Here is a 27,229-nt window from a genome sequence, read left to right as displayed (position 1 = left end):
CACCTACGAATCGTAAATTTGCAATTTGCAATTTGCAATGACTGCAAAGCGTTGGTTACGTGAGGAGGAAACAAGGCATCTTCCTTTAATACATCAAATTTGATCTCCCATCTCAAAAATAATCTTTCTTGTTTGTATTTGCACTATTTTGAGAGAGCAGGGCGATGGAGCCCAGTTTATAATTTAATGATTGTATTATTTGCCAAGTTATGGCCATTTCCTCATTCATTGAACTTGGAATAAAAAAGGACTATGTTTGTTCACTACTCTGAACTGAAGATATGCATCTTCCTTGTTTTGATATTGTCTGTAGTGTTTTGTTTGAGGCAAAATGTTCCCCTCTAAAATCTCTAAAAAAAATAAATAAATATGGCAGTGCCATATTGGCACTTTTTTCCATAACTTAAGTAGAAGTTGTTCTCTTATTTTGCACAAACAGTGTGCACATTTTGAAAGCCATGTTGCATTTATGTATGCAACCAGTGGGGCATAACAATACAATTAGGCATAATGTGTTAATTCCACAGTAGGGGATTTGGTGTAAAAAGCCTGAATATATCGGTATCGGGTGATATCGGTATCGGAAATTAAAAGTTGGACAATATCGGAATATCGGATGTTGGCAGAAAAGCCAATATTGAGCATCCCAACTCAAGATACGATACCTCACGATACAATATGATACCTCGCGATATGATATAATACCTCATGATACCACACGATAGGAAACCTCAAGATATCTCAACACATGATACCTCACGATACGATAAGATACCTCACAATACAATATGATACCCGATATGATACCTTAAGATATCTCAACATATGATACCTCACGATGGGATAAGATACCTCGAGATAGTAATACATCATGATATAAAATCCTTTTTTGTCCCTATAATGTAATTTTTGTTGGCATTCAATAATCATCAGATGTCTAATTTTGTCTTCACCACTTATCATGATGGGCAATTTTTCCAAGATTGGGAAGGTACGTTCGGAGAATAGACAGAAAGACTTCAATAGATTTTTTTAAGACAAACGAAAATGTTAACAAAGTCAAGCATCCTTACATTTGAAATGCACTCCCACCGTATGACAAGTGCAAGATAGTTCTACCATAGTACCCAGCACATCATTATTGCTTACTCTGCCTATGGGTACAAATGCAGCAACCTGAACCACCAAAAAAAAAACATCAACATCCAATCTTTTGATAAAGTGCATCTTTAATCTTCATGGGATCAGTGTATTACTATTTAATACACAGCAAGAGACAGAGGAGGCTGAACCAGGTCCCTCACCTGAGGTTTGAATCCCACCACCACTGATCTTACTGTGTGTCCAGAATCAATGATGAGCAACTGAAACACACTTTACAGACTACCACACGTCTGTCCCGACACCACACAGGATTTAATATGAGGTCTTTGGTTCAGGTCATCACAGAGCGTTACTATCTCATAAAAAAGAAGAAACACAAACAATCAGAGGTTCAGTTTGGGTTCATAAATGTTCCACTGTCCTAATTACACTATAACTCTCGCCATTTAACAGGATTACATGTTCATAATCCACAACAGAGGCAGGCTCCATGGCTGTAAAGTGAATTAGCAGTGATAGGAGCTTTGTCGATTCTTATCTCTACAAACTCATTAGGTCTGTCACATGATGAACAAGGTCGTATCCTCTGAACTTTTGAACCAAATGAAGCGATGCAGCTGCAGGAGAAGTGCCCGGCAGTCTATTTATCCTAAAATCCATCCTCCATAAACGCTGTATTCATACAGTGTTAGAGGCGTCATCTCATCCATCAGCAGTCTGCAGACACAATTTCATGACTTGCGGCCACATTACGCTCCTGTAACACAAACCTGCACATAAAAGACTTGAATTTCTTCCTGAGGCACCTCTGCTGGCTGAGAATATTCAAAAAATATGGCAAGTATGATTTTAAACGTGCCATTTGTTTTTCAATGTTAGGAAAAGAGTGAGAACAATCTGCATTATCCCTCACATTAAAAAGAAAACTGCAGACGACAGACACGAGACGCCCTCAACACGATAATGTGATGCTTTAATAACATCGCTGCTTTTCTGTTTATCATAACTTGTTGCAAACTGCCTCACCAAACCCGTCATCTCTAAAACACACAGATACATCAATCTTTTATATTAATCCCTGTAATCCAAGTTAACTGTCAGGGACACAAGCTCGGCATCGACAGTGCAATAAGCTGCAGCTTTCACCTTTGCAAACAATCAGCCTTTAACTGGGTAAACACGCTGGATTAAAAGTTGAAATCAATAGAAAGTAAAGACTCAAGACATAAAGGACTCACTGCAGCACACGGACACTTTACTTTTACAACACATTACTCTTGCACAGCTCTGAGGTACAACAGATTTTCATGTAAGGGGTATTGAAATTCAATGCTCAAGCTCCAGGTCTTAAACTCCAGGTACTTCAGTCTTTACATTTCACAGCGGCCTACAAGCAAAGCCTCACCAACACATTCCTCTTTTTTACAGAAGAACAGCACACCAAGAATAAACCGTCCCACTGCATGGCCTTGTCGGTGTGTTAAAATTCACATGGGGCGCCCTGCATTCTTCATGTGTGACCTCTGCAGCTCTTGCATTATGCACCAAGGAGGGATATAACTGTCCTATCACCCTCTTATGTCACCTGTGTGTCACTTTAAGGTGACTCATCATTACGGCATCAGTGTTTCCCATAAATCACATCCAGTCAGACCTGAGACCTCTGAATGGCTGCACAGGTCTACATGAACAGAGGGTCAAGATCATACAAATCCAATGTGAAGATAGATGCTGAAAGTTATTCAAACAGGATGTGGAAAGATTTTGAAAGCTGAATCTAGTTTCAGATTCAGATTTTAATTTTAATGCTCATTTTAACAAGGTTGTAAGTACTTAATTTCATCATCCCAGATACATAGCAAAAGTCAGACCTTTTTTATGCCAGAAAGATGCCAACATTCTAATTCATGCTTTTGTTACCAGTCGCATCGACTACTGTAACTCCCTTTTTACTGGTTTGCCACAAAAAAATGTATCAGAAAACTACAGCTTGTTCAAAATGCAGCTGCCAGAGTTTTAATACGACAAAATAAGACAGATCACATAACTCCTCTTTTATAACTCTGCACTGGCTCCCTGTTTCTTTTAGATGTGATTTTAAAGTTCTTTGACTTGTTTTTAAATCTCTTAACAGCCTTGTTCCTACATACATCACTGATCTCCTGTCATTTTATGTTCCAGCTCGATCACTGAGGTCCTTGAATGCCTCCCTTTTAAATGTTTCTCGTGTGTCTCACACAAAGAGAGAGAGAGAGCTTTCTGTTTCTATGCCCCTAAGCTTTAAACTCTCTGCCTCTGAACATCAGAATGGTGAGCTCACTGTGTGTTTTTAAAAGTAAACTTAAGACTTATCTTTTAATTTGGAACAATCTTTTTAAGCCCTGGACAGCATTATTGTTATAATCATTACTTTAACATTTCTTTATCTTATATAATTATTTATTTCCTGTATTCATCTGATCATGTTAACTCTACCCTATTTTAAACTTTTCTTTCCACTATTACTTATTTTATTTATTTTACTATATTGATTTTATTTTTATGTATTTTGTTTATAATAATGCCTTTTTATAATTTTACCATTTCTGTTGTTTTCTGTCTCTGTTATTCTGTGAAGCACTTTGGGCTGCATGTTTATATGTTTGAAAGGTGCTATATAAATAAAGTTGAGTTGAGTTAGAGAGACCCTGTGAAACTGTAGTAAAGGAGGGGGGTGGTTATATTTGCCTATTCGGGTTTTTGACATTTCAAGCTTTTTTAACAAACTCTAAACATAAGTTTCTGCCCTCCTCTCCAGGCGGATCATTTTCAAACAGCTCCTCAATTTCCCCCTGATACAAAAAGAGAAGTGTTAATAGTGTTAATTAAGTGTGAAAAGTGTAGATATTAATTAAGGCTGAAATAACCAATGAGAGCTGTTCCACAGCTCGACCATATGGGACCTGTCATCCAATCAGAGCAGGTCTGACCTCACCAAGCATGACCCCTTCAGATGTGTCATCCTCAGGTCCAAGCTGATGAATCCAGGTGGACACATGACCCTTTGGACCTGTGACCATACAATGTGTGTGTCAGTGTGTATGCTGATTTCACTTCATAACTAGTCAGAAGATAAAACTTGCTGCTTGTTTGTATTTCAATATTTTGTGAGTTATTATTCAGCAGTGGCTGCTGGAGGTTCTTCATGAAGAATTTACAAAGTGGTTCATTAGTCTGTTCTATAAAGCTTCAACACATCAGTGTTTTAATATTCAGACAGACATTTATACTGTATATTTGCATGGTGAAAACTAACAGAATTTCTACTGCAGCAGTTTAGTTTAAGAAAAAGGCTAATATACTTTTTCTGTTGAGAGTTTTATGAGGATAAATCCTTTTTTGAACATTTTTATTAGTTTGTTCAAATGATAAAGTATTAGAGGGTTCAAGAAGGGAGCTATCAAAGTGTGTTAAACACACACAAGAATGATTTTACATTTAAAATAGAGGTTGGGTAAAGCATTTGGACCCAGACATCCCTCTTCCCAGCAATACTTCAAGCTCATCCTGGGGTATCCCGAGGCGCTCCCAGACCAGGTGGAATATATAATCCCTACAGTAATTTCTGGGTCTATACCCCAAGGCCTTCTCCCAGATAGGTATGCCCGGAACACCTCTAAAGGGAGGTGTCCAGGAAGCATCCTTATCAAATACATGAACCACCTCAACTGAACCCTCCAAATGTCCCAGCTCCTTACCCTATCTCTAAGACTGATTCTATATATCTTATTATAATCTATATATCTATTATTATATTTTTAAGTTATATTTCTGGGCTTTTTTGCCTTTATTGACAGGACAGCTGAAGGGAGACATGAAACGTGGGGAGAGTAGAGAGTGGGGGACGACATGCAGCAAATGGTTAACCGGCTGGGAGTCGAACCGTCGACCTCTGCGACGAGGACTATAGCCTCTACACGTTGGGCGCTTAGACCGCTCAGCCTCCAGCGCCCCATATCTATATATCTCTGAGTTCTGACCGCATTCTTTCGGTCAGAACAATCGACTGTATATAAAATGGACGTCATCTCGCTCGGCTCAAAGGGAGGCTGCCACAAAAACTGCTCCCCCTGGTTGCTGGCTGTGGTATATGTCAAGAACTTTGTCTCCCCCATTCATTTGTATGGGGCTGCGGTCAAACTTTAAAAAATAAAAACACGTGGTACGAATGTTTCTCACATCCGTATGCTGTGGTGATATGTAGTTATTGTTTGACTGCTTTGAGTTCAAGGCCTCTTTTTTCTGAAAACTTTATTTTCCGTTAGTTATTAGAGGTTAAAAACCGGATGTGGAACCCCGTTTTTAAACCTCTAATAACTAATGAAAAAGAAACTACTGCGTAGACTCTGGCTGCAGAATATTTACAAGATGGCAGCGTTCTGGAACAGGATAAGGCTGAGTGACACTGTCCATTATATATACAGTCTATGGTCAGAACCCACAGCTCTGATCATAGGTGAGGGTTGGAACGTAGACCGACTGGTAAATTGAAAGCTTTGCCTTCCAGCTCTGCTCCCTCTTCACCACACCGGTCCGGTACAACGCCTACATGGCTGCTGATGTATTTCCAATCTGACTGTCAATCTCAAGATCCATTTTACCCTTACTCGCATTCATGAGCCTGAATTTAAACCACAATAGAAACATGATTGCTCACTAAGAGGCTGAGTGTAAGCCTCTGTGGGCAAGTGTGGTTCCAAGAGGTAAAAAAACAACTGATTTAAATGAAGACATCTCCAGGATTTCTTTCTTGACTCAAAAGTCACATTGAGGAAAATGAAGTAGGGCAGGATGTCTTTTTATTTCATCACTGCCCAGTTAGCCACTGTTTGACTTCACTCATTAATTCAGCGAGTACAGTAATTAATGAGGATATCAAACTCCTCCTGGAGGGAATAAGGAGAATTATTCAGATTAATGATAAATAGAGAGAGACACATTCAGAATGGAGGACACACTTGAATCAATGCCAGAGAATAAGAAAGTGGAGGAAAACTTCCCTCCCCCAAAAAAGGAAACTTTCCCTTGAGCTCCTCTGAATGAAAAGATGGCTAATTAGTGTGTTTTTGTATGGGCTGTATGTTTGTGTGTGTGTGAAAGTGAATAAATCTGCATGCAAGCACCTGCACAAGTGAAGACGCACATTTGCATGATCACAAGAGCCAGACGCAGCTGGGTACTCAAATCGGCGATAAAACTTCTGCCAATTACCATCAGAGTTTTCTAAGTTTAGTCTGTGTGTGTGTGCATGCTCATCATTAAGACAGAGAGAAGAGACAAGCATCAGACAAGAGATGGAGCAGACAGACAGACAGGTGCCAGAAAACTTCACAAAGCTAGAAAGCAAAAACGTTGAGATGTGGCAATTTCAGGTGCAACGTGAGAGAGGATATTTTCTTCCTAAGCAGCGCCCCTGGCAGAGATGAACGACACAGGAACTTATATAACGACTGGATTTGTCATTGATGGCAAAAAACCTTCTCCTCCAAATCTCCTCTCTGCTTACGGCAGCACTGACGAGCCGTGCAGCTCCACCACGACTGTCACCGCTGCGCAGAGTGACAGCCGGGATCCTGCTGCTCAGTAACACTCACACACACATATGGCTCAAATCTGCACAGGCACACACACTAGAAAATGTAGTCCAGGACAAGCACATAAGCAAGCTCTCTTTTTGTCCACACAACACACAGTGCAACACACACAAACTTGTCCACAATCCCCCAAAGCTTCAAATAACAAAAAAACGCAGAGCCAGCTGCCACGGTCCGGCCCTCAAACAAGAGGACGAGTGAGGAGAGAGAGAGAGAGAGAGAGAGAGAGAGAGAGAGAGAGAGAGAGAGAGAGAGAGAGAGAGAGAGAGAGAGAGAGGAACACACACACACACACACACACACACACACACACACACACACACACACACACACACACACACACACACACACACACACACACACACACACACACACACACACACACACACACACAGGCTAGACACCAGGATGCTAAAAGTGAGGCCTTGTTACTTATTCATGTCTCTGCTGAGAGCGGGAAGCCTGTCGGTGTCAAAACGTTCTCCTCGGGCATCTTTTCTTGACAGTAAAGCCACGAGCACGCGCTCATCTATGTTGCATGACAGGAGGGTATTTTTAGAGGGGCATTTTAAGCCAAGGCTGAATTCACCTTTTCTTAAGAGGACTCTCAGAACACTGATCTGAGCTTTTGGTGTTCAGCTGCTTTGGAGCAGATGGTCAGTTTCAGGAAAATGTCCTGTGTTTAGAGCCCGGCATGTGTTGTTCTACTAATATCATCATAGTTTAAGGCACCGAATGAAGATATATTTGTTATAACATATGTTTTTTTTGTCTGATGTTTGCTGATAGGAACACTTCTTTTGCAGAAAACAATACTTTTAAGGATTTGAAAATGTTCGACTCCAAATTCGTAAATGCGTTCTTCTCAGCACTGTCTACAGCTCATGCAGCAGAGCATCACAGCTGCATCTCTGCTGCAGTCTGTCACAAAGTCTCATCCGAACTATCTGAGAAAAACATAGAATAGATTAAAAAAATAATAATAATCACCTCCGGAAACATGACATCACTTCTTGAAGAGGGTGTCAGCGTTGACTTGTTTATTGTGAAGCCATTAAGATCCTCAATTAACGTGTGTTTTTTGTTTACCTTGCAAACAAACATCATGTGGTCTCATATTACACTCATCTATCAGGGAGGTGTTTGAAGTTTAAAGTATGTTTCGATGTGAATCAGCTGTTAAAGGTGTTGTGCAAATTGGAGACGCTCAGCTGGCGGCTGCAGCTGTGCGTCAGGTCTCCACTAGCTCTTTTTAAAGGAGGATCAATGCGCAACTGCTGCCAACAACGACATGGAGACAAAGGTTGACAACTTAAACAGGACATCTCCCCACTTTCGGATACAAAGACAACAGACTGGTGGGAATTGCTAGTACGCTATGTTTGCAGACCAGCAACATCAGAGCCGTCTGAGCTTTTCTGCCACCGGATTGATTATGACCCGGTTGCGCTCCCGGCTGACACCTCATCGAATACACGTTTATTTTCTCAAGAAGAAAAAGTAGACACTTTAGCCCAGTTTCCACCAAGCGGTTCAGTTCGGTTTGTCTCAGTACGGCATGCATTCTGTGGCGTTTCCATTGACTAAAACCAGGACAGGTCCCCAAATTACCGAGCCGTACCGTCCCACTTTTTGGTACTCATCTGTTGGGGTGCCAGACATACCGATCCGACCCCAGAAGGTGGAGCTAGAAACACTGCAGTCCTTTGATTGGTCGAAAGAATCGTCACTTCCTGTGCGACAGCGGTAATAAAGAACAACTCATAGCCCCGCCATGTTTAAATCTCCAGTGGACTTCAGGAAGATAACTTTTTTTGTTTGGAAAATGGCGTCAAGTAACAGCGTTCAATGGTCGACCACGGAGGTTCAGACTTTCCTCACGTTTTTCTTCTTCGTTGCATTTATTAGCGGGGTACACTGTGTCGCGCTGCCATGACGCCACACTATTACATAGCTGACGCGGCTATAGGCATCCGGCTTACACGCCACCCATCAAGTAGGGCACTGTTGGCTGTGGAAATGCAAACAGGATCAGGCATTACCAATCCGACCCGTATCAAACTGTACTGATCCATACCAGACTGCTTGGTGGAAACGAGCCATTTGAGTCTGAAGTACTTTCCTGTTAGTATTATGAGCCTTCACTTTATAAGACCATGTCAGCAGATAATATTTTTATGAGGCTGATCGTTGATAATCAGATTTAAACATGTACCCGTATTCAATCCCGTCAGTTATATGCATTTTGTTGCTGTAGAAAATATAATTCAGGGGGAAAACAACGTATTTGGCATTGTTTTTAACTTAAGAATAACTATGTTTTTCTATTTATTAATCGATAATTGATGGTTAACATTGCCAAAAATCAATCACGGAAAATAAATGTACATCCCTAGTTCAGACCACACTGAAACCATCAGTTTAACTGTATTTGAGTAATACATCTAAAAGTTAAGATCATAAAGTGATCTCTTTAAAAAAATGAATTGTTTGACATCCCTGCTTCCTGAACAGCAGAACATCATCCTGAGGTTCTCAGGTGATGAGATATAAAAATCGAGTTGAGCTTTGTGTTGCAGCAGTGAACTAAAAGTCCACCCTGTTAAAAGCCCAGATGGTCTCAGTCACCTGCTCTCCACGAGTCTCCATCTGATGAGTCATTTGAACAAAGCTCCTCTGGGCTTTCTCTTGGTCTGGGACTAAGGAGGCCATGGGTGGCAGCCAGTGGAGCCGTTATGGACGGAGCAAAGCGTGGAGCATAATGAGCCTCATGGGAGCTCGGTTTGTGTACACAGACAGACTCCAGCTCTCTGCCTCCTAGGAACTCTCTCAACAACTGCCAGCACGCCACGAGGAGCCGGGAGGGTGGAGGGGTATGTACTTTCACCAAGTGTGTGTTTAAACTTGATTGAGATGGTGCATTAGTAAGTGTGTGTGTGTGTATGTGTGTGTGACTGTTATTTTCCAATTATTGCTTCTTATGTAGAGGAAATCCAAAAGATGGAGAAGAAGAGAGGGAAGGGATGAATTTTAATGCTTAGTCATCCTCAACTTTACTGATAAAAAGTAGCAGTGTGTAGTTCTGCTGGACGTACAAACACTGTGTCCTAAAGGGCACTTTATGTCTGTCACTCCAGTACTGTACACATCCCAAGGCTCTGCTCTAAAAGTTTTTACAGCAAGTTTCTGGGAGCAAAATCACAAACAAGGCCATGTTAGTGACCTCAACAAATAAGAGACTTCTTTATGAAATGTCAGGACAGTATTATGAGCAACACAAACCTCAACCAAACCTTACTCATACATTTACACATCAGCATGTTTCTAAAGCGGCTACACCTCTGACAACAGAAAAGACTCCATTTAACAATGATACTAGAATTTAATTCCACAGGAGCATACAGGAAGAAGTCTGCAACAACCTTTAACCCAGAGCGACTCATTAACTTCACAAAAAAATGACAGACTGATCTAATTCTTGCTCCTAAATACTGCATCAAATAGTCAAGAGTATGCATTTGTCTTCAGGGCTGTGTCAACTAACACCGTTTTCTGAGCCGGCAGCCCTCACGGCCACAATTTCAGAGCGTTTCTCATGCTTACTGAAGCTGGGTTATGATGTTTGAATGCTTTTTAGTTGTTTTCATGGAACTGCATTTTATAACAGTTGACCGAAATCCCATCGTAACATTAGCAGAAGCTCAAACCTGGAAACTGTTTCCACCATTGTTGTTGACAAAGCTGTTATAAACAGTCCCGCCTCTTCTCCTCTTCTTGATTCTGATTGATTGGTGAAGGAGAAGTGACATCAATGAGTGCAGTGGTTTTCTAAAAGTTGAAATGAGGAAGCTGTGAGCGCAGCGTCAAACAGCTGACATCAAGGGTGTTTTAGCACTGAGGACATCGAGCAATGTAACACTGAACTGCATTGTTTTGGGGAGAAAATAAAGCTGCCACAGCAAAGAAGTGACATCAGTGGACACAGGCCTTTATCTAATAACAAAGTTATCAACTCTAACTTTAGGCTACATCTGAGTATGAGTCAATGTTAAAAGAAAAACAAGGCTCATTACTTTTTATTTGCAAATAATCAAAGGAGACCAGGTTCTGTTTGATTATATATATGTCCACTACATTTTGCAGCTCTGGATATTTTGTTGCACACATGTAAATCTTAAATCTGAAGTAAAAACCTGTCGTGGCTCTTGGGGAATCAGATGCAGATGCTCTATCAACAATGGTTTTCAGTGAAGCAGACTCCAGTCCTCCTGAAACTCAATCACAAAAGTATGTTTCCTTGTGAAAGTAGCTCCTGAAATGCACTTTTGCTACTACAGGTTAAGTGATGTGTTTCAGGCTGGAGTTATTCCCTTCCTCTGAAAATGGCTGATAAACCCAGAATGAGTGTGAGAAGGTCAAATTCCTTTCTGAGACTAAATGTATTTTACATCAGAATGAGACATTAGATAACGAGTAAGAAAACCACTAAATACAACTTTTATCCAAAAGTCTCTCCTGAATAACTCTGATTGTAGATCCAATACAGAAGTCAATTTAGGGCTTTTTTCATTTCCACTCTGACTGCACCATTCCCTTTATTTCTCAAACATTTATCCTCCGTGAATAAAGCTGATTTAACAAAAAAAGGAAGTCTAAAAATGTGTTCAAAATTCTCCTCTTCCAGTGATTGTACAGTGCTCCTAAAGACAGGTAAATCTAAAAGACACGGTTGTAATCAGAGCAGGTAAACTACACAGCCTTAGATTAAACGCTTCACTGCTTGGATTTGTCATTACTGAAAGAGCAGCAGGTGTGTTAGAAAGTTCCACAAAGTCAGGGAACAGATTGTTTGAACTTGGGCCTTATCCCTTACTCATTTCACTTAAAGCCGGGGGGGTTATGTGGGGAAGAAGACGAACGCTTTGGGATAAAGAAGGAACCAATCATGGAAGGCAGATCTTGTCCTAGGGAGGTAGCTAAAGCCGTCCAGAGGTGTGAAGCCTGGTGAGCAATCGCCCCCAAAATGAATTCCTTCCCCTGAGCTTTGTCGTCTGTCAGTGGGAAGTGACAGCACAGCTTCTGACAATCACACATGTTTGAGGGAGGCAGGGGGAAGCTTCAAAGGTGTGTGTACTTTTGTGTGCACGTGTGCATGTGTGCATTCTTACAGTTTGTGAAGGAAAAGTATAGGGAGGGAAAGAAAGAAAACAGGGTTCCAGAGTTCACATTCATAACCAATTGGGAGTTTCTTGCCTGCAGGCATCTTAAGAGGAAGCAGACATCGATATTTCCTCATCGCCCCAGAGGCCTGAAGCGGGAACACAGACTTTAGCAGAGAAAAGCTGCAATTTTGGGGATTTATGTCAAAGCAAGGTGAGATAAAGTGAGAATATTCATACACTGAGATAAAAACACATGCAGGGTGCAGCCAGGACTTGGTAAAATGGAGGACACAGTTCACAAGGTTCATAGTTATTCTTATCAGCATCCCCTCTGCCTCCGAGTGTCTGACAGCCTGACAGACAGATCCGGTCCAGACTGATGGGGGGGCAGGTTGATCGTCTATTCTGAACCTCCGGACAGGTCTAGAATGTTTTGACGCTCTGCCGATCACAGATATGATCAGACTCGCCTCTGGCTGACGGGCTTCACTGACTGCAGTGAGAACAAGCACGTAGCCCAGAAACAGCAGAACTGACAAACAACGGAATCACACAGCAGAAAGAGAAACACTGATTCAGCAGGGGTCAAAATGTCACCAAGAGGACTTCAAGATCAATTCGTCTGATGTAGCCTCACACATTCTAACATTTAAGTTCTGGGTATCTGAGCATTTTACACCATATCGTGGCGTATTGTTGTAAAGATGAAATCATGGCTCTTTTGCTCAAGAGCAATCTAGTCGAATTAAATTAAACAGTTAAGATCAAATCTTTTAATCCAAGCAGACTGCTGGATTCAGGCTGGATTTTAGAAAATGATTTTCAGTTGGTCACAATAAATATCATATGATGATGCTGGTATTTTTTGCGTTTTTAAACTATATTTTGCTGTTAAATGCAGTTTACAGTTTAAGATGCAGAGTAGTATTTTACTGTGTTGCAGTATTTTACCTCAAAGATGTTGCTATACTAAAGCTGTGTCATGGACAGGCACTGTTGTAAATGTCATTACAACAGTTCTTAGATCCTCAGGTGGGGCATCTTTGGTTGTTCCAAAGTCGAGGCTCAAATCCAAAGGGGATCGAGCATTCTCCATCAGAGCCCCCTCGACTTTGGAACCACCTCCCTGAGGAGATAAGGCACGCAGAGTCAGTGACATCTTATAAATCTCTTCTTAAGACCCATTTTTACAGACTTGCTTTTATATGACTTCATCCTTCTAACTGCTGTTAAGTCTATTAGTCTTTATCCCACTAAATAATTGTTTTAAATTTATTTGATTATTTAATTTGATTATTTTTTGTTTTGATTTAATTTAATTTTTTTCATTTATTATTTTAATGTTCACTTTTTCAAATTTTTCCTGATGTGATGTTGTCCTCTTATTCTGAAAACCCATTTTATTGTCCTTTTAATGCTTTTATTTACCTATCTATTTCTATTTAATGTATTTTATTTATTAATTATTAATTTATTATTATTATTATTATTATTATTATTATTATTATTATTATTATTATTATTATAATTATTATTATTATTATTATTACAGCCACACATGCGCATTGCGAATTGTACATGTCCTGCACTGGGTTGCACCAGCTCTGTGTAAATTCAAATATAGCCTTGTTTAAACGTAATTTCTAACGTATGATGGAGATTACACTCTTCTTATGTTTGAGGTGTTGCACCATGCAGCTACATCCTGAATTTTACAATTAGCTCTGAGTAGGTGCAAAGTCCTCCATAACAGACAGGTTGTCATCATTTTCAAAGGTAAGATCATTTAAAGGATGAGGAGAAGAAGAGAGTTTGACCAGTTGTGATGTGTCAGCAACATGTTCTCCAATCAATCCAACAATCAAAACCTCCCATCCTTTGTGTAATGCAGGCCTCTACTTCACTGTGTGACAGATGCTGGAATACAGCCACACAGACCAGGCTGGTGGCGCCACATTTTTACAGCTTTTCTTCCTCATTATGTCATAATCATGTATTTGAAGACAATGGGAGTAAAACATTGTGTACAAACATCTTGTTGGGTGCTGGTTTGATTGAAAAAGACTCTTCAATTTAAGACAATAAGTGAAAAACAAAGGTGAGAGGTGAAGTCGTCACGGGCAGTCTGTCCAAACCGCACAAACACTGAACTTCATGATGTGGACTCTGCTGAACGCAAAGGAAATCAGGTGTTCCATCAGCATCAGGGTTAAATAACAGATTCTGTCCCTTTAAAATTAATTCACCAAGCAGCTGTGAATATGATAAAAGGTATATAATTTAAAGCAGCTGTAAGGATCTTTCAGTCTATGTGGATTATGGCGCCCCCTGTGGAACATGTATGTACCATAGACTGTAAATAAAAATGGACAGCGTTGCTCCGCCTCTTCCCGTTGTACAGTTCTGAAGCCAAAAAATCCCTCTCCTGGGCGCAGCCATTGTGCAGCCAGAGCCTGTGAAGCCTTTGTAATAAGCTCCGCCCTACAGCGTAACGTCACAAGACGCTGTGTGTCCTTTGAAGTTTCGTTCCACGGCGGCTGTGAATCAAAGGAAACCCGGAAGTAAAACCCCGTTTTTTAAACTCTAATAACTAACGAAAAAGAAACTTTTAAGAAAAAAGAGGCCTTGGACACAAAACACTCAGACACTAACTACATATAACCACAACATACAGATGTGAGAAACATTTGTACAACGTATATTTATTTTTTAAAGTTTGACTGCTCCCCCATTCAAATGAATGGCGTATCCGGCACGCTTGGTATGTACTAGTCAGCCTCCTTATGAGCACTAGTAAAAGTCTGCATCAGGATCAGGTCGATCCACTTCCGTTTATTTCTCCTTTTAAATCAGAGAAAATGTAAGCTGGACTATCTGATCCTGGTTGAAAAAGCAGACTTCCAAATCTCGATCCTTCTTATTCAGATGAAACCCTTTCAACAACTCGGCCCCGCTCTGTTGTTCAGTCGCTTCAGAGCGTATTTAGAGGCATTTGTCTAATTTACAGCACTACAACAAAGGCCGGGTAATTCTTGAGAGCTGTATCTGATTGCTTTTCATGCCTCCCACTCCTCATTGAAGTCTTGGCAGAAGTTGAAGTTGCGACAGTAGGAAATGTCATTCCGTCAGTCGATTCCCAGCAGCCTCTCTGAGGGCCTGTCATCACAATCTTTGCCTGACAGCCTCAAATCGATAGCACGCCTCTCCTTTTCACCTCATTTAGCTGAGGATGTCTCTGCAGCACGGAGGTGTGTGCGCCCTGCCCATCACCTCTGAAGGACAAAAACTTATGTCTTACTTTGTACCTGTTTAGTTTGGACACATATGGTGTGAAGCAGAAACTGTGAGAGACTGCGCCTGTCAATATCTGCTGAAACTCTCCACACTGGCCACCTTGTCAGAACATAACCCCCCTCCTCTGTCACATCTTGTTTTAATGACCTTGAACATTCAGCTAAAGAACAAATTAAACTCTGTTCGTCTTCTTATCTTCTTTTTTTCCTCCTATAGCACCATGAGCATGAAATGAAGCACTCTGGGACTAACCTATGCTCACTTATCATTACTGCTGCCTAATGTCAGTGCTCTGAAGCACAGAGACAATGGACTATACACAGAATCCTCACAGCTAATGCAGGGAGAAATGCTTTACATCGTGGAAATATGTACTGGTGTCGCAACACTGAAACCATGCAGAACAAACACAAAGCTGTAAAGATGATTTCCTTTGTTCGCAGACTGAATGCACCACTCCGTTTACATAAAAAGCTTAGCTTGCGTGCTAAGTTGTTAGCTAGGTAGCAGTTTCAAGGTGAATGGATAACTCTGTTCAATTGACTGTAAGGGGATGTGTCGGGAATTTCTGCTCGGCAAGGCTGATGTGTTCCAACCTTTCTGCCACTTTCACCGCAGCACAACGCCTTTCTCACGCACACGCATCACTGGCTGCAGAGCACACAGTCTGGTGGACTCAGCCTCGCAAACATCCACCTGGATTCAGTTAAATGTGAATGGCAACAAGCGAAGCCATCAAAGCTTAAAACGTCCAACTCCCCAGGTCTCTGCTGAGGAAAGTTTACTTTCTGAGCGTTTTTGACTTGGGTGTGACATGAGGAACCTGTACTCTGGATATTTATGTGACCCTGCATGAATCTCAAGCTTGACTGTTTATAAAGATGACTGACATGTCTCCACCTCTTCCTCTTTTGCAAAAAAATGAAGTCAAAACACCCTTGACGAGCTCTACAACTTGTGCATGAGGAACCAGAGCCTCTGCAGTTAAGATTGGCTCTTGAAGCTACAGTGTTGACTCTACCCCCTACCAAAACACACATTTAACTCAATAAAACAGCAAAGATTCCTCAGGCTTGTTTAAACCAAAGCAGAATAGATACATAGGCGCATTTCAACCAAGAGTTCTGGGGTCTTTTATCCCCCAGAACTACTTTACCCTGAACTAAAAGGTTCCTGTGCCCCCATTGTTGTCTGTGTTTCGACCGCGGGCTGAAGTCCCGGGTAGATTGTGCAAATCAGGCCAGTGATGTATGGAGAAAAAAAAGTAAATGCACTACACCACCAGACCAGTAGAGGGCAGTAAAACAAAGACGAATGCTATTCATCACAGATGACACCATAGAAACAGACAGACAGGCAGGTATCATTATGAGCAACACAACAGTTAGCCTGTTAGCATGAAGAGACTCAGCTAGTGCTGTTTTAGATGGTGCTATATTTCATTACAGATGGATTCACTGAATCAACACGTGAGAGGAGATAAGCGCGAGTAGCAAAGACGTTTCAACACGGCTTTAAAATCCTTTTGAACTCAAAAAACAATCATGCACATTCAGCATTGCAGGCCCCGCCCCCCGAAAGACCCGGGACCTTTGAAAAGTACTACCCTCCAAGCAGGGGCTTTTCAAGGGGGAGATTATCTACCCCTGAACCAAATTTAGACCCTGGTTCCTCTGGTCGAAACGTACATAGTTCCGGGGTTAAGTCCCTAGTTCTGGGGTAAAGTTCCTCCGGTTAAAAAAGCCTCATGTTTAAGTTTGAAGCAAGCATTCACATTTATAGACAGTTCAATGGCGCCGAACCCCCTTCACACTGCCAATCTGGTGCTGCACAAGAGACACATAAGTCAGCAGAGCTATCAATCATAGCATCATGCCCATTTTTAGCATCAAATAACCATCTGAAATCAAACTACTTCCTGTCAGTAGGGGGCGCTCTGAAGGTTTAGGCTTCACTCAGGGAGAGCTGTCATGTCTAAAGTCCACATCACATCAAATAGCAATCAACAGAGCAAACAGCACCGTATGATTGACAGGCTGCATTCTTACCTGTCTATGTCGCCCTGCACCTCTTTGCTCCCTCTCTGGGATGCTTCTCGAGAAGAAGCCGTATCCGAGGCTCGGCCTGCGTTCCGTGCATACAGATGGAGGCCGCCGTCTGTAAGGTATCTGTGAGAGGAGAGTTAATTAGAGGAGGAAGATGACAGGCCTCAGTTTGACATGTAACATCAGATTGATTCAGTGTTTTGTTTTTGTTGAAGCAAAGTTTCTAATGAAATGAAACCAGTGAGCGTTTAGATTTAACAAAACCAGAGCGTGTTTATATGTTTTGTTAATCTGAGCATGTGTATGTGACAGTTAGTGAGCGGTTGGATTTGAGGATACTGCCAGAAAGCAATCTGACACGGCTGACAGGACATGCAGATCATTAGTGTTGAGCTAATTAAGCTAATAATTCAGCTAATTACCTTTCCCTCCCAACGTGTTGTTACATTTTCTGTCCTGACATGTCTTTAATCCTACAGATGTTGTGCTCCATCACTCCTCACTTAACCTCCTCTCCCAGTTCACCCTGCCCCCCCAAAACTCTTCCTGGAAATTAAATGCACAGATCCCAAATGGGAGTCAGAGCTTGTGTGGGTGTTTATGAATTGCTTTTCCACACACCTCCCACCGGCTTTAAGGCATTTATCGCCATAAGTGTATGAAGGTCAGAAGCCCCCCCCCCCCCCCCCCCCCCCCCCACACACACACACACACACACACACACACACACACACACACACACACACACACACACACACACACACACACACACACACACACACACGTCGTAGTGAAGTTACGTGGAAGAAACTGACTCATCTTTGTTCATTCAGGTGATCCGTCAGTGTTTCGAGGGCTCTCAAGGTTCCAGGAGATGTATTATCTGAGCCTTTCAAAGCATGACAAACCTATGACAGCCTCAGTGGATACTTGTATAAATGTACACAAAAGATGGTTGAGGCCTTGAAGACACTTACAATGAATTTGGAGGCGTTTTTAGACAAAAACCAGTGTGCATAGCAACAAGAGTCATTTATAATACTCTACGAAGCAAACGGCCTTCAGGGTAGATTGTTAGTCAGAATAAATGATGTAGAAAGTGTCTTTAAAGTTCAGTTAAACTTAACTGTCTCAAGAACACTATGGACATAGGGCTGTTTCATACATAAGAAGGTTGAATAGACGGCGTAGCCTACGTTGAAACTCTGCGTAGGCACGTAGCTGACGTCACCTCCTCCAAAATGTAACTGTGTAGAATTGACGTGATGGAGGTGTGGGGTCTCATGTTAAACTACTGTTTTAAAAGTTATGTGCCGCTGTCTGCTGCAGGTGTCATGCTGTACTATCTTTGTTTTGGATCGTTGTGATGCACTACACCATCAACAAGTCTCACCTATACGTGATTTACCTGTTGTGAGAACAGACATTGAGTAATCGTTTCAAAGTTGGAGTTGTGTTAATTGGGTGTTTTTATGTAACGTGCTGCTGATTGAAATCATCAAAAGATCAGAAACAGTACAGCAGTACGGTTAAGGGTGTCTCTGATGATCAACTCCAGAAAGACAAAAGAGCTTGTCATTGATTTAAAGAAGACCCTCACTGCCTTCTCCCCTGTTTTTATTGATAATCAAGTAGTGGAGATTGTGAACCGGTGTTATCGCCCTACTGGTTTCTACGCTAACTGGTTTCCGTGATCCAGCTGTGTTGTATTTACTTACAGACAGGCGCTGTGCTCTGCTTCAGACACAAGATTCGCCACACACTAACAAACATATTAACAGAAGTTCTCGGGTCTCCTCTCTCATCTACTGCAGCAACAATGGTTGGATCAGTCAGTAAGTGCATCACAGCTACTGACGAGAGTCATTAAATATGTCAAAATAGAGTATTTTCAAACAAGGAATCACAGGATCAAGGACATCTACAAAAATATAGCCAAGAAAAGACAAAGGACAGTGTTGCTCCGCAATGTATTTTATAATCCGTCCATTCATCCATCCATTATCTTGAACGCTTATCCCGTTAGGGGTCACGGGGGGCTGGAGCCTATCCCAGCTGGCTTCGGGCGGAAGGCAGGGTACACCCTGGACAGGTGTATCACAGGGCTAACACAGAGAGACAGACAACTATCGCGCACACACTCACACCTATGGGCAATTTAGAGTGATCAATCAACCTGAGCATGTTTTTGGATTGTGGGAGGAAGCCAGAGTACCCAGATGCATGCACGGGGAAAACATGCAAACTCCACACAGAAAGGCACCCGCCCGGCCGGGGATTCGAACCAGGAACCTTCTAGCTGTGAGGCAACAGCGCTACCCACTGCACCACCATGCAGCCCTATTTTATAATCACTATTTAAAAGATTATTGAACTCCACGCCAGGTAACACTTCACCTGATGTTCGTCACTTTTTGCCGTTGTGAAAATGTGTTGGTCTGAAGTGTGCTGTAAGGCAGCACTTAATAAAGCACCACTACTTATTTCCTCACACAGACACAGAGTAACCTGTTGTTTTAGACGAACACAGAGCAAAATGTTACCCCACGCTCACGTGTATAATGGTTCAGTGACAGGACTACATAAATTCAGTAGAGCCCGTGGCATAGTGGTTATGTTTATAGATCAAGGCTTTTGGACTCATGAATTTTGTTCGCGTGAGATCGAGTCTTTGTTTTTGTTCATATTTGCATATATTTTTGTAGATGTCTGTGATCCTGTGATTCCTTCACCTGAGTTATTTTTCCTGCAGTAAACTCTAAATGAGACACAACTTAAAAACATCACCTACACTGTGTTCCCACGGCTCCACGTAAACCGTCTAAAGGTGTATTTTAACCGAGTTCTGTGGATTAGATGGTCACCGTTATAAAGTATTTACCTGTCACAGAGTAAGGTGTGGTAGTGTGCTGCAGTTCAGAGGTTAATAAGGCCGTAGTTTGGAGAAAACTTTCGCTAAACACTGTTCAGTATTTCCTGATATGAACTCAAGGAAACCAATTGTTTCAGGTGAACACAGACTAACATGTTCCCTGGCTCTGACCTGGTTGATGATGTACCTGATTGATACCTGTCGGAATCAATAAACCAGAGTGAGCTCCGTGGCTCACGAGCTTAGGTAGCGGTCTCTTAAATTAATCACATTTTGCTCTCGTGGGAACGAATCCAACTCCGCTTATGTTTGAAAATACTTTATTTTTACATATTTAATGACTCTCGTCAGTAGCTGTGATGCACTTACTGACTGATCCAACCATTGTTGCTGCAGTAGATGAGAGAGGAGACCCGAGAACTTCTGTTAATATGTTTGTAAATGTGTGGCGAATCTTGTGTCTGAAGCAGAGCACAGTGCCTGTCTGTAAGTAAATACAACACAGCTGGATCACGGAAACCAGTTAGCGTAGAAACCAGTAGGGCGATAACACCGGCACAAATATCTCGGCACTTGTATCGATAATAAACTTACATTCGAGCATCAGGTTGACGCTGTTTGCAAAACGACTCATCAAAGAATGTATTTTTATCATAAGCTCAGGGGTTTTAATGTCGACAAGACTTTTATGCAGATGTTTTATTGAATCTCTGGTGTAATTTGTTGTACTGTTTATCTGTCCCCGCTGACTGAAAAACAAATTCTCCCCGGGGATAATAAACAAAACCTTGAACCTTGAACAGATAGGGAACTGAAGTGAGTATAACAGTCTCTGCAAATTTTATGTGACAGGTTTGCTTCCTTTATCTCTTGAAAGACTCCACACACAGCCAATAACAGCATGAGCTGAGTTTGCACTGTAGAGATGCTGACAAATCATTCAGTCAAGTCATTTTAGTACTTCATTATTTTTTAGAGTTTAGAGTGTTTGTTTTGTCGTCTCATGTGCAGGCACAAGGATTTGCATTCATGTCTGTGAGTGTACAAGTCACTACCTGCAAATGGCTGCATGTTGTTCCTCTGACTGATAATAAAACCTATCAGTGTGCCCTCAAAGAGCAAGTCTGTTAGCCAGTGACTAAAACAACAATGCTACATTTAAAAGCATGTGAAAATACATGCAGTATGAGTTTGTTAGGCTTCAAGGATCAGACTTTTAGGTGATTAACATTTAAGGTAAACAAAACTTTGGTTGCCAGACATGAAATTTTAAAGACTGATAATTGGACAAACACAAAATGCATTTTTTCTGCACCCTCTCCATAAAACACTGATTGATTAGCTCAGGCTTGAACCCGGAGTTAGTTGGTGCTTCAGAGGAAGCTAACGTGCTCTCGTCTTCCTACCCGCTGGTGATCTCATCCATCCGGCCGTTCCTCCCTAAGATGTCCCCATCACTCATGTACCCTGCCACCTCCATCTGCTTCCCTCCTTCCAGCCCTCCTCCTCCTCCTCCTCCTCCCTTCTCCCCCTGCTCCGCCCCCCTTGCCCCTGGTGCTGCTGCCGCTCGCCTCAAGGGGGCACTGTACACAAACCTGGAGGAGTCAGAGTGCCCCCCGCTGTAGCGCCCTGTGGTGGTGCCAGCGCTTGTCGTGCTCGCCCTGGGTGCAGCGTAGGTACTGGGCATTGAGGGGGCGTCGCCCGCCTGGAGACGTGGGGTTTGTGATTGGCCAAGGCGCCAGGCCATGGGGGAGGAGCGTGTGGTGAGGGCTGGTAGACCACGCCCATTGACCTCGGTGGTGACCGTGGTGTCGAAGGTTGTTTCTAGTGTACTGTGGAAAAAGAGAAGAAGAGAGGAAAGAAGGTCACTAATCTGACTCCTGACTTGATTAAGGAAAAACTGATGACTGTGAAGATAATTTCTGACAGCTGCAGACCAGCCCAGAAACTTTTATGCTTCTAATAGATCAAAATCTGAACTCTGAGATACTGAAGCCATTAAAGGTGTTCTCCTGTGCAAAGGGCAAATCATTCAGGTGAAAAAATCAGACATTCTTTAAGAACAGAGCTGACAACATCCACTGAGTGCCACTCCCTTCAAATCACATGTGGTTTCCTCCAACAGTCCTGTGTCTTTGTGTGTGCGCGTGTGTGTGTGTGTGTGTGTGTGTGTGTGTGTGTGTGTGTGTGACCTTCCTAAAGTGCTGTTTCTTCCAGTGTGTTAACTTGTGAAGGTTCCCTTGAGAACACATGTCAGACCTTCACACACACAGAGAGAGAGAGAGAGAGAGAGAGAGAGAGAGAGAGAGAGAGAGAGAGAGAGAGAGAGAGAGAGAGAGAGAGAGAGAGAGAGAGAGAGAGAGATCAAAGTCTGACTCAGATAAATTTACATCACCAGGGTTTGAAGGCAAAACACTACCAGTCAAAAGATTGGAAACAACTTCTCATGAAATGTTTTTTTATCTATTGTAAATATTTTCAACATTGTAGATTAATACTGAAGACATCAAAACTATGAAATAATCTGGTTTTGCCATAATCTGGATTACAACAGTAGTCAAATAGGGCTATCCATTGTTTACTAACCCTACCTCTGAACAACACAACTGATGGTCTCAAACACATTAAGAAGGCAAGTCATTCTACAAATGAACTCTGGACAAGGCTCATGTTAATTAGAAACCATTCCAGGAGACCACTTCATGAAGCAGACTGAGAGAATACCAAGAGTGTGCAAAACTGTCATGAAGGAAAACGGGGGCTACTTTACAGAATCTAAAATATAAAACATATTCTGCTTTGTTTAACACTTTTTTGTTCATTCAATAATTCCATATATGTTCTTTCATAGTTTTGATGTCTTTGGTATTAATCTACAGTGTTTACAATAATTAAAATAAATACAAACCCTTGAATGAGAAGGTGTTTCCAAACTTTTGACTGGTAGTGTATGTAAAACATGTCAGGAAGAAAGTTGTTTTGGTCGTGTCTTTTTAAAATTAAAGAATATTTTGCAAACAGAATGTAGTAAAATAATTGAAACAAGTTTTTTTTTTTTAAATCTTTTTATTATTACTGTTTTTTAAACTTCTACCTGGAATTACCTTTTACTGTACCCCTTATTTATTGGACACTGAGGTGGTGATGAATAACAATAAATAAATATATTTTTAAAAAGCATAACTAGGATGTAATCGTTACAGCAGGGGTTTCCAAAGTGTGGGTCGGCACTCATGGGGGTCCTGAGATGTCATCCAGAATATTGATTTTTTTTTTAAGTAATCTAAAATTGCATATTTCACCCATTATTGTAAAAATATCTACAAAAATAGTAGTTAAATTTACATTTAATCACTTTGAGGGACAGTGGGGGTCACAAGTCTTTGGCGCCTTTACTTTGGGGGTCGAGGGCTGAAAAGTTTGGGAATCCCTGCGTTAGAGTAGTGCAACATTTGATTTGTGATTCAAGATTTTATTATTTCAATTTTTTTTAACAGCTAACATTTATCTAATGAAGAAAAATTGTGAAATTTTAGAAATTTTACATTTAATCACTTTGAGGGACAGTGGGGGTCACAAGTCTTTGGCGCCTTTACTTTGGGGGTCGAGGGCTGAAAAGTTTGGGAATCCCTGCGTTAGAGTAGTGCAACATTTGATTTGTGATTCAAGATTTTATTATTTCAATTTTTTTTAACAGCTTACATTTATTTAAAGAAAAAAAATTGTGAAATTTTAGAGGTCGAGCTTGTCGGTGTGAGGAGTGAGTTAATGTCTGTATAAGTTTTGTTTTATTTGTTCTGTTTGTTGATCTTGTTTTTTTGGCTACTGTTACTTTAATTGTCCCCTGTGTTTTATTGTTTTATTGTTGTATTGTTTGTTTATTTGTTTTGGTGTTCATGTGTATAATGTTAAATGTGAATAAAAAATAATTGAAACAACAATAATTGGTGTTTAAATGTTTGGAATGTAAGATGCAGCTTTGACAAATCTGTAAGACATGAATGAATGTCAGTGTCTTCTATAGGAAGAGGTAATAACTACATCACTGATCAATAGGACAACGCTGATCTATTGGGTGGTTTTGGACTCTGACTTTGCAGCTGTACAGATATATTCTTATTATCCTAGAATTTCCAGCATGTTATTAACATGTTATATAACCCATTGTAAATAGACAAAAGGATGACAATGCATCCAGTGAAGAAGGAATCTTGTGTAGGAGAGCGTGAAAGTGTGAGTGTGAAAATAAGTGAAATGTTCACAAATAAAGCAGCCAAGACAAGGAGTGAAACCTGCTGGAGGGAGACACAGAGGACTGACTCACCCCAGACTGTCCTTCATTAACCCTGCAGCGGCCAATTCAGGCTCGACAAAGAAGGATGTGAAGATGTCGACTCATGTTATGCAGCACACACAACTTTCCACTCATTTGATTTGGAACAGAAGCTCAGATGGGAAGATTTAACAAATATTGATTGATGGCTTGGCCTCTCAAAGAAAGCAACAGCAAAAGAAAAATTATCATGAAAACAATCCAGATAAAATTAAATAAAAATTATATTAATACTTATGATTAAAAAAATATATATATATTTATATAGAGCAATATTTTCTTAATTATTTGGTTATTTATATTGTATTTCTATTTTCACAATCTTCCTGTTTTATTTAATTAAATAAATATCCATATTTCTTCTACCAAGTATTCTATTATTCTTTATTTCTCTTAATTATTTACTGCTTTTTTTTTACATATTTGTATATGTTTTTTTCATATACTTCCTATTTTGTTTCATTTATTCTTTTACTTTCAATTATTTTTATTATTATGTTTTTATTTATTTATTTATTTCCACTTATCAAAATATTTTAATTCCACAAGAAGCTTCTTTTTATTTCCACCTTCAACATTTTTTATTCTTTAAGATTACTTTTTTCTCCTTCGTCCCCTCCATACGCCACACATTAATTATTTTATTTTTGATTTTTTATATTATGTACTTGTATTTTTTATTTATTCATTTCCATTTATGAAATTATTTCAATTCCACAAGAAGCCTCTCTTTATTTCCAGTTCTTTTCACCTACAACAATCTTTTACAGTTTTCTTATTTTCTCCTTCATCCCCTCCATACGCCACACATTAATTATTTTATTTTTGACCTTTTACATTATTATGTACTTGTATTTTTTATTTATTTATTTCCATTTAAAATTATTTGAATTCCACAAGAAGCTTCCCTTTATTTCCACTTCTTTTCACCTACAACAATCTTTTACAGTTTTCTTATTTTCTCCTTCATCCCCTCCATACGCCACACACACAGCCATGCTGAGGACGGCAGCAGTGGTACCTAGCGTGAGCTCTCTCTGCTGGGAGAAAGAGCGCACTACAGTCACAGCCAGGGAAACAGACGCGACCTGACATCACAGCAGACAGCTGCTCTGATTTGTGTCTGTGAGGATAAGTTGCTTACGTGTATTCGAGTCACAAACATCCCTGTGCAAACAAATACGGTGCGCTGTCTTATATATTGCCATGGAAACTAGGCTCACACATATTACACAAGTGTAAACAGGATTAAATTCTTACATGTGGCTGTCTCAACAGATGCTGACGTTATATCAAATCATATTTCTCTGCACAACTGCCGCTTTATTAGCCGAAAAACATCCTCTTAAGAGAATTAAAGTAGCCAATTATGCAGGTGAGGAAGAGGACACTGTTTGGATCTGTGGGATTAGACACCTATCTGGATGCTGTGTCTGTATGCCCGCCTTCATTAGGTGACAAAAGCAATGACAACTCAAAGCAGCATCTCACACGTAGCAAGAGAGAGAGAGAGAGAGGTGTGAGAGCCGCCTGTGCGTCTGTGTGTGTGTGTGTGTTCTGGGAGGGAGAGGGCAGCACTCTGCACTCCTGCAACCAGGCGCGCTCACTGCACATCTCCATCAACACATCCTGAGATTAACACACAAGAACCAATCACACATGCACACGCACACGCAAGCATGCACGCACACACACACACACACACACACACACACACACACACACACACACACACACACACACACACACACACACAAAGTGCCATGTCAGAGTCCCCAGAAGCCAAATGAAACAAAAAATTAAACGACTGCTTATCTGACAAGCGATCACAGCTGAATATGGAAATACAGAAATCAGTTTTCCACGGTATAGAAATCTAAATCATTTAACTATTCGTACACAATGTAGCTTGCTAAAGCCGCTTATCTTTATCTCCAGGCAGCAGAGAGAGAGAAAAGGGAGAGAGAGACAGATGAACTGAGGGAGACTGTGTGTGTGTAGGTGTTGAGATAAATAAATGAGCATGCAGAATGAAGGACACTGCTGGCAGCAAGTACGAGAAAGGTGCTGAGATACTTTACACACCCAACCTGCCACCTTAGAATACAAATAACAGTCTGAAACTGGACTCTGAATCAATATAAGGACAATAACATGTTGTCAAATTAACTGTTATTACATGTGATTACCATAAATCTGGACAGTAAATGTTGTCACTTCTTAAATAGTTCCTTGAAATAAATTGAACATTTCCCACATGCTGCTTTCAGGGGCTTCATTACACAATCTGGTCTGAACAAGACCCAAAAACCAAAATAAATCCTAAACAGAGAAGCTGTGTTGTCTTTGGCCAAGAGCTCAGCGGGGGAAGGATCCATGTTGACAGCAGGGGAGCTGTTATTGCTGAGTAATGCTAGATATAAAGAAATACACAGGGACTTTGTCCTGCTGTCGGCAATGATGTCCAAGAGTTAAGTGACGGCTAAACTAGGTCTGGGCGATAACAATAATTATTGGGAAACAAGTTTTCTCAACATGAATATAACAAATGTTCGATAAAAATTCATATATTTAAACCTGTAATGTTACCATAGACTGTATAAAATATGGACATAGTATCCGTGACGTTTCTGAAGCGCTGTTTTTGAGGCCGATCGCTGACGGGAGCCATATTGCTGGTGTCGAGCGATTGGGACGTAAAGAGGCGGGCTTTGAGCCTCCTTACCAACAGCTGCAGTGTTCACGCCTGTCAATCAAGTCAGCTGTGCCTCTCATTGGAAGACGCG

At 41.0% G+C, this 27,229-nt stretch overlaps 1 protein-coding gene across 1 annotated transcript in view; it reads right to left on the bottom strand.

Moving 5' to 3' along the window:
- nav3 (neuron navigator 3) overlaps nucleotides 1-27,229 on the bottom strand; it is a 292,564-nt gene that overhangs the window by 70,840 nt on the left and 194,495 nt on the right. The window contains exons 11-12 of the mRNA XM_034673746.1: nucleotides 21,517-21,942; nucleotides 17,242-17,361 (exon numbers count right to left, since the gene is read on the bottom strand). Coding sequence (XP_034529637.1) covers nucleotides 17,242-17,361; nucleotides 21,517-21,942 — 546 coding nt within the window. The remainder of the gene's footprint in view (nucleotides 1-17,241; nucleotides 17,362-21,516; nucleotides 21,943-27,229) is intronic.

This window comes from Notolabrus celidotus, chromosome 21 (genome assembly GCF_009762535.1).
Source record: "Notolabrus celidotus isolate fNotCel1 chromosome 21, fNotCel1.pri, whole genome shotgun sequence".
NCBI lineage: Eukaryota > Metazoa > Chordata > Actinopteri > Labriformes > Labridae > Notolabrus > Notolabrus celidotus.
Note: the sequence above shows the minus strand (reverse complement) of the source record. Positions and strands in the feature narration are given on the sequence as shown.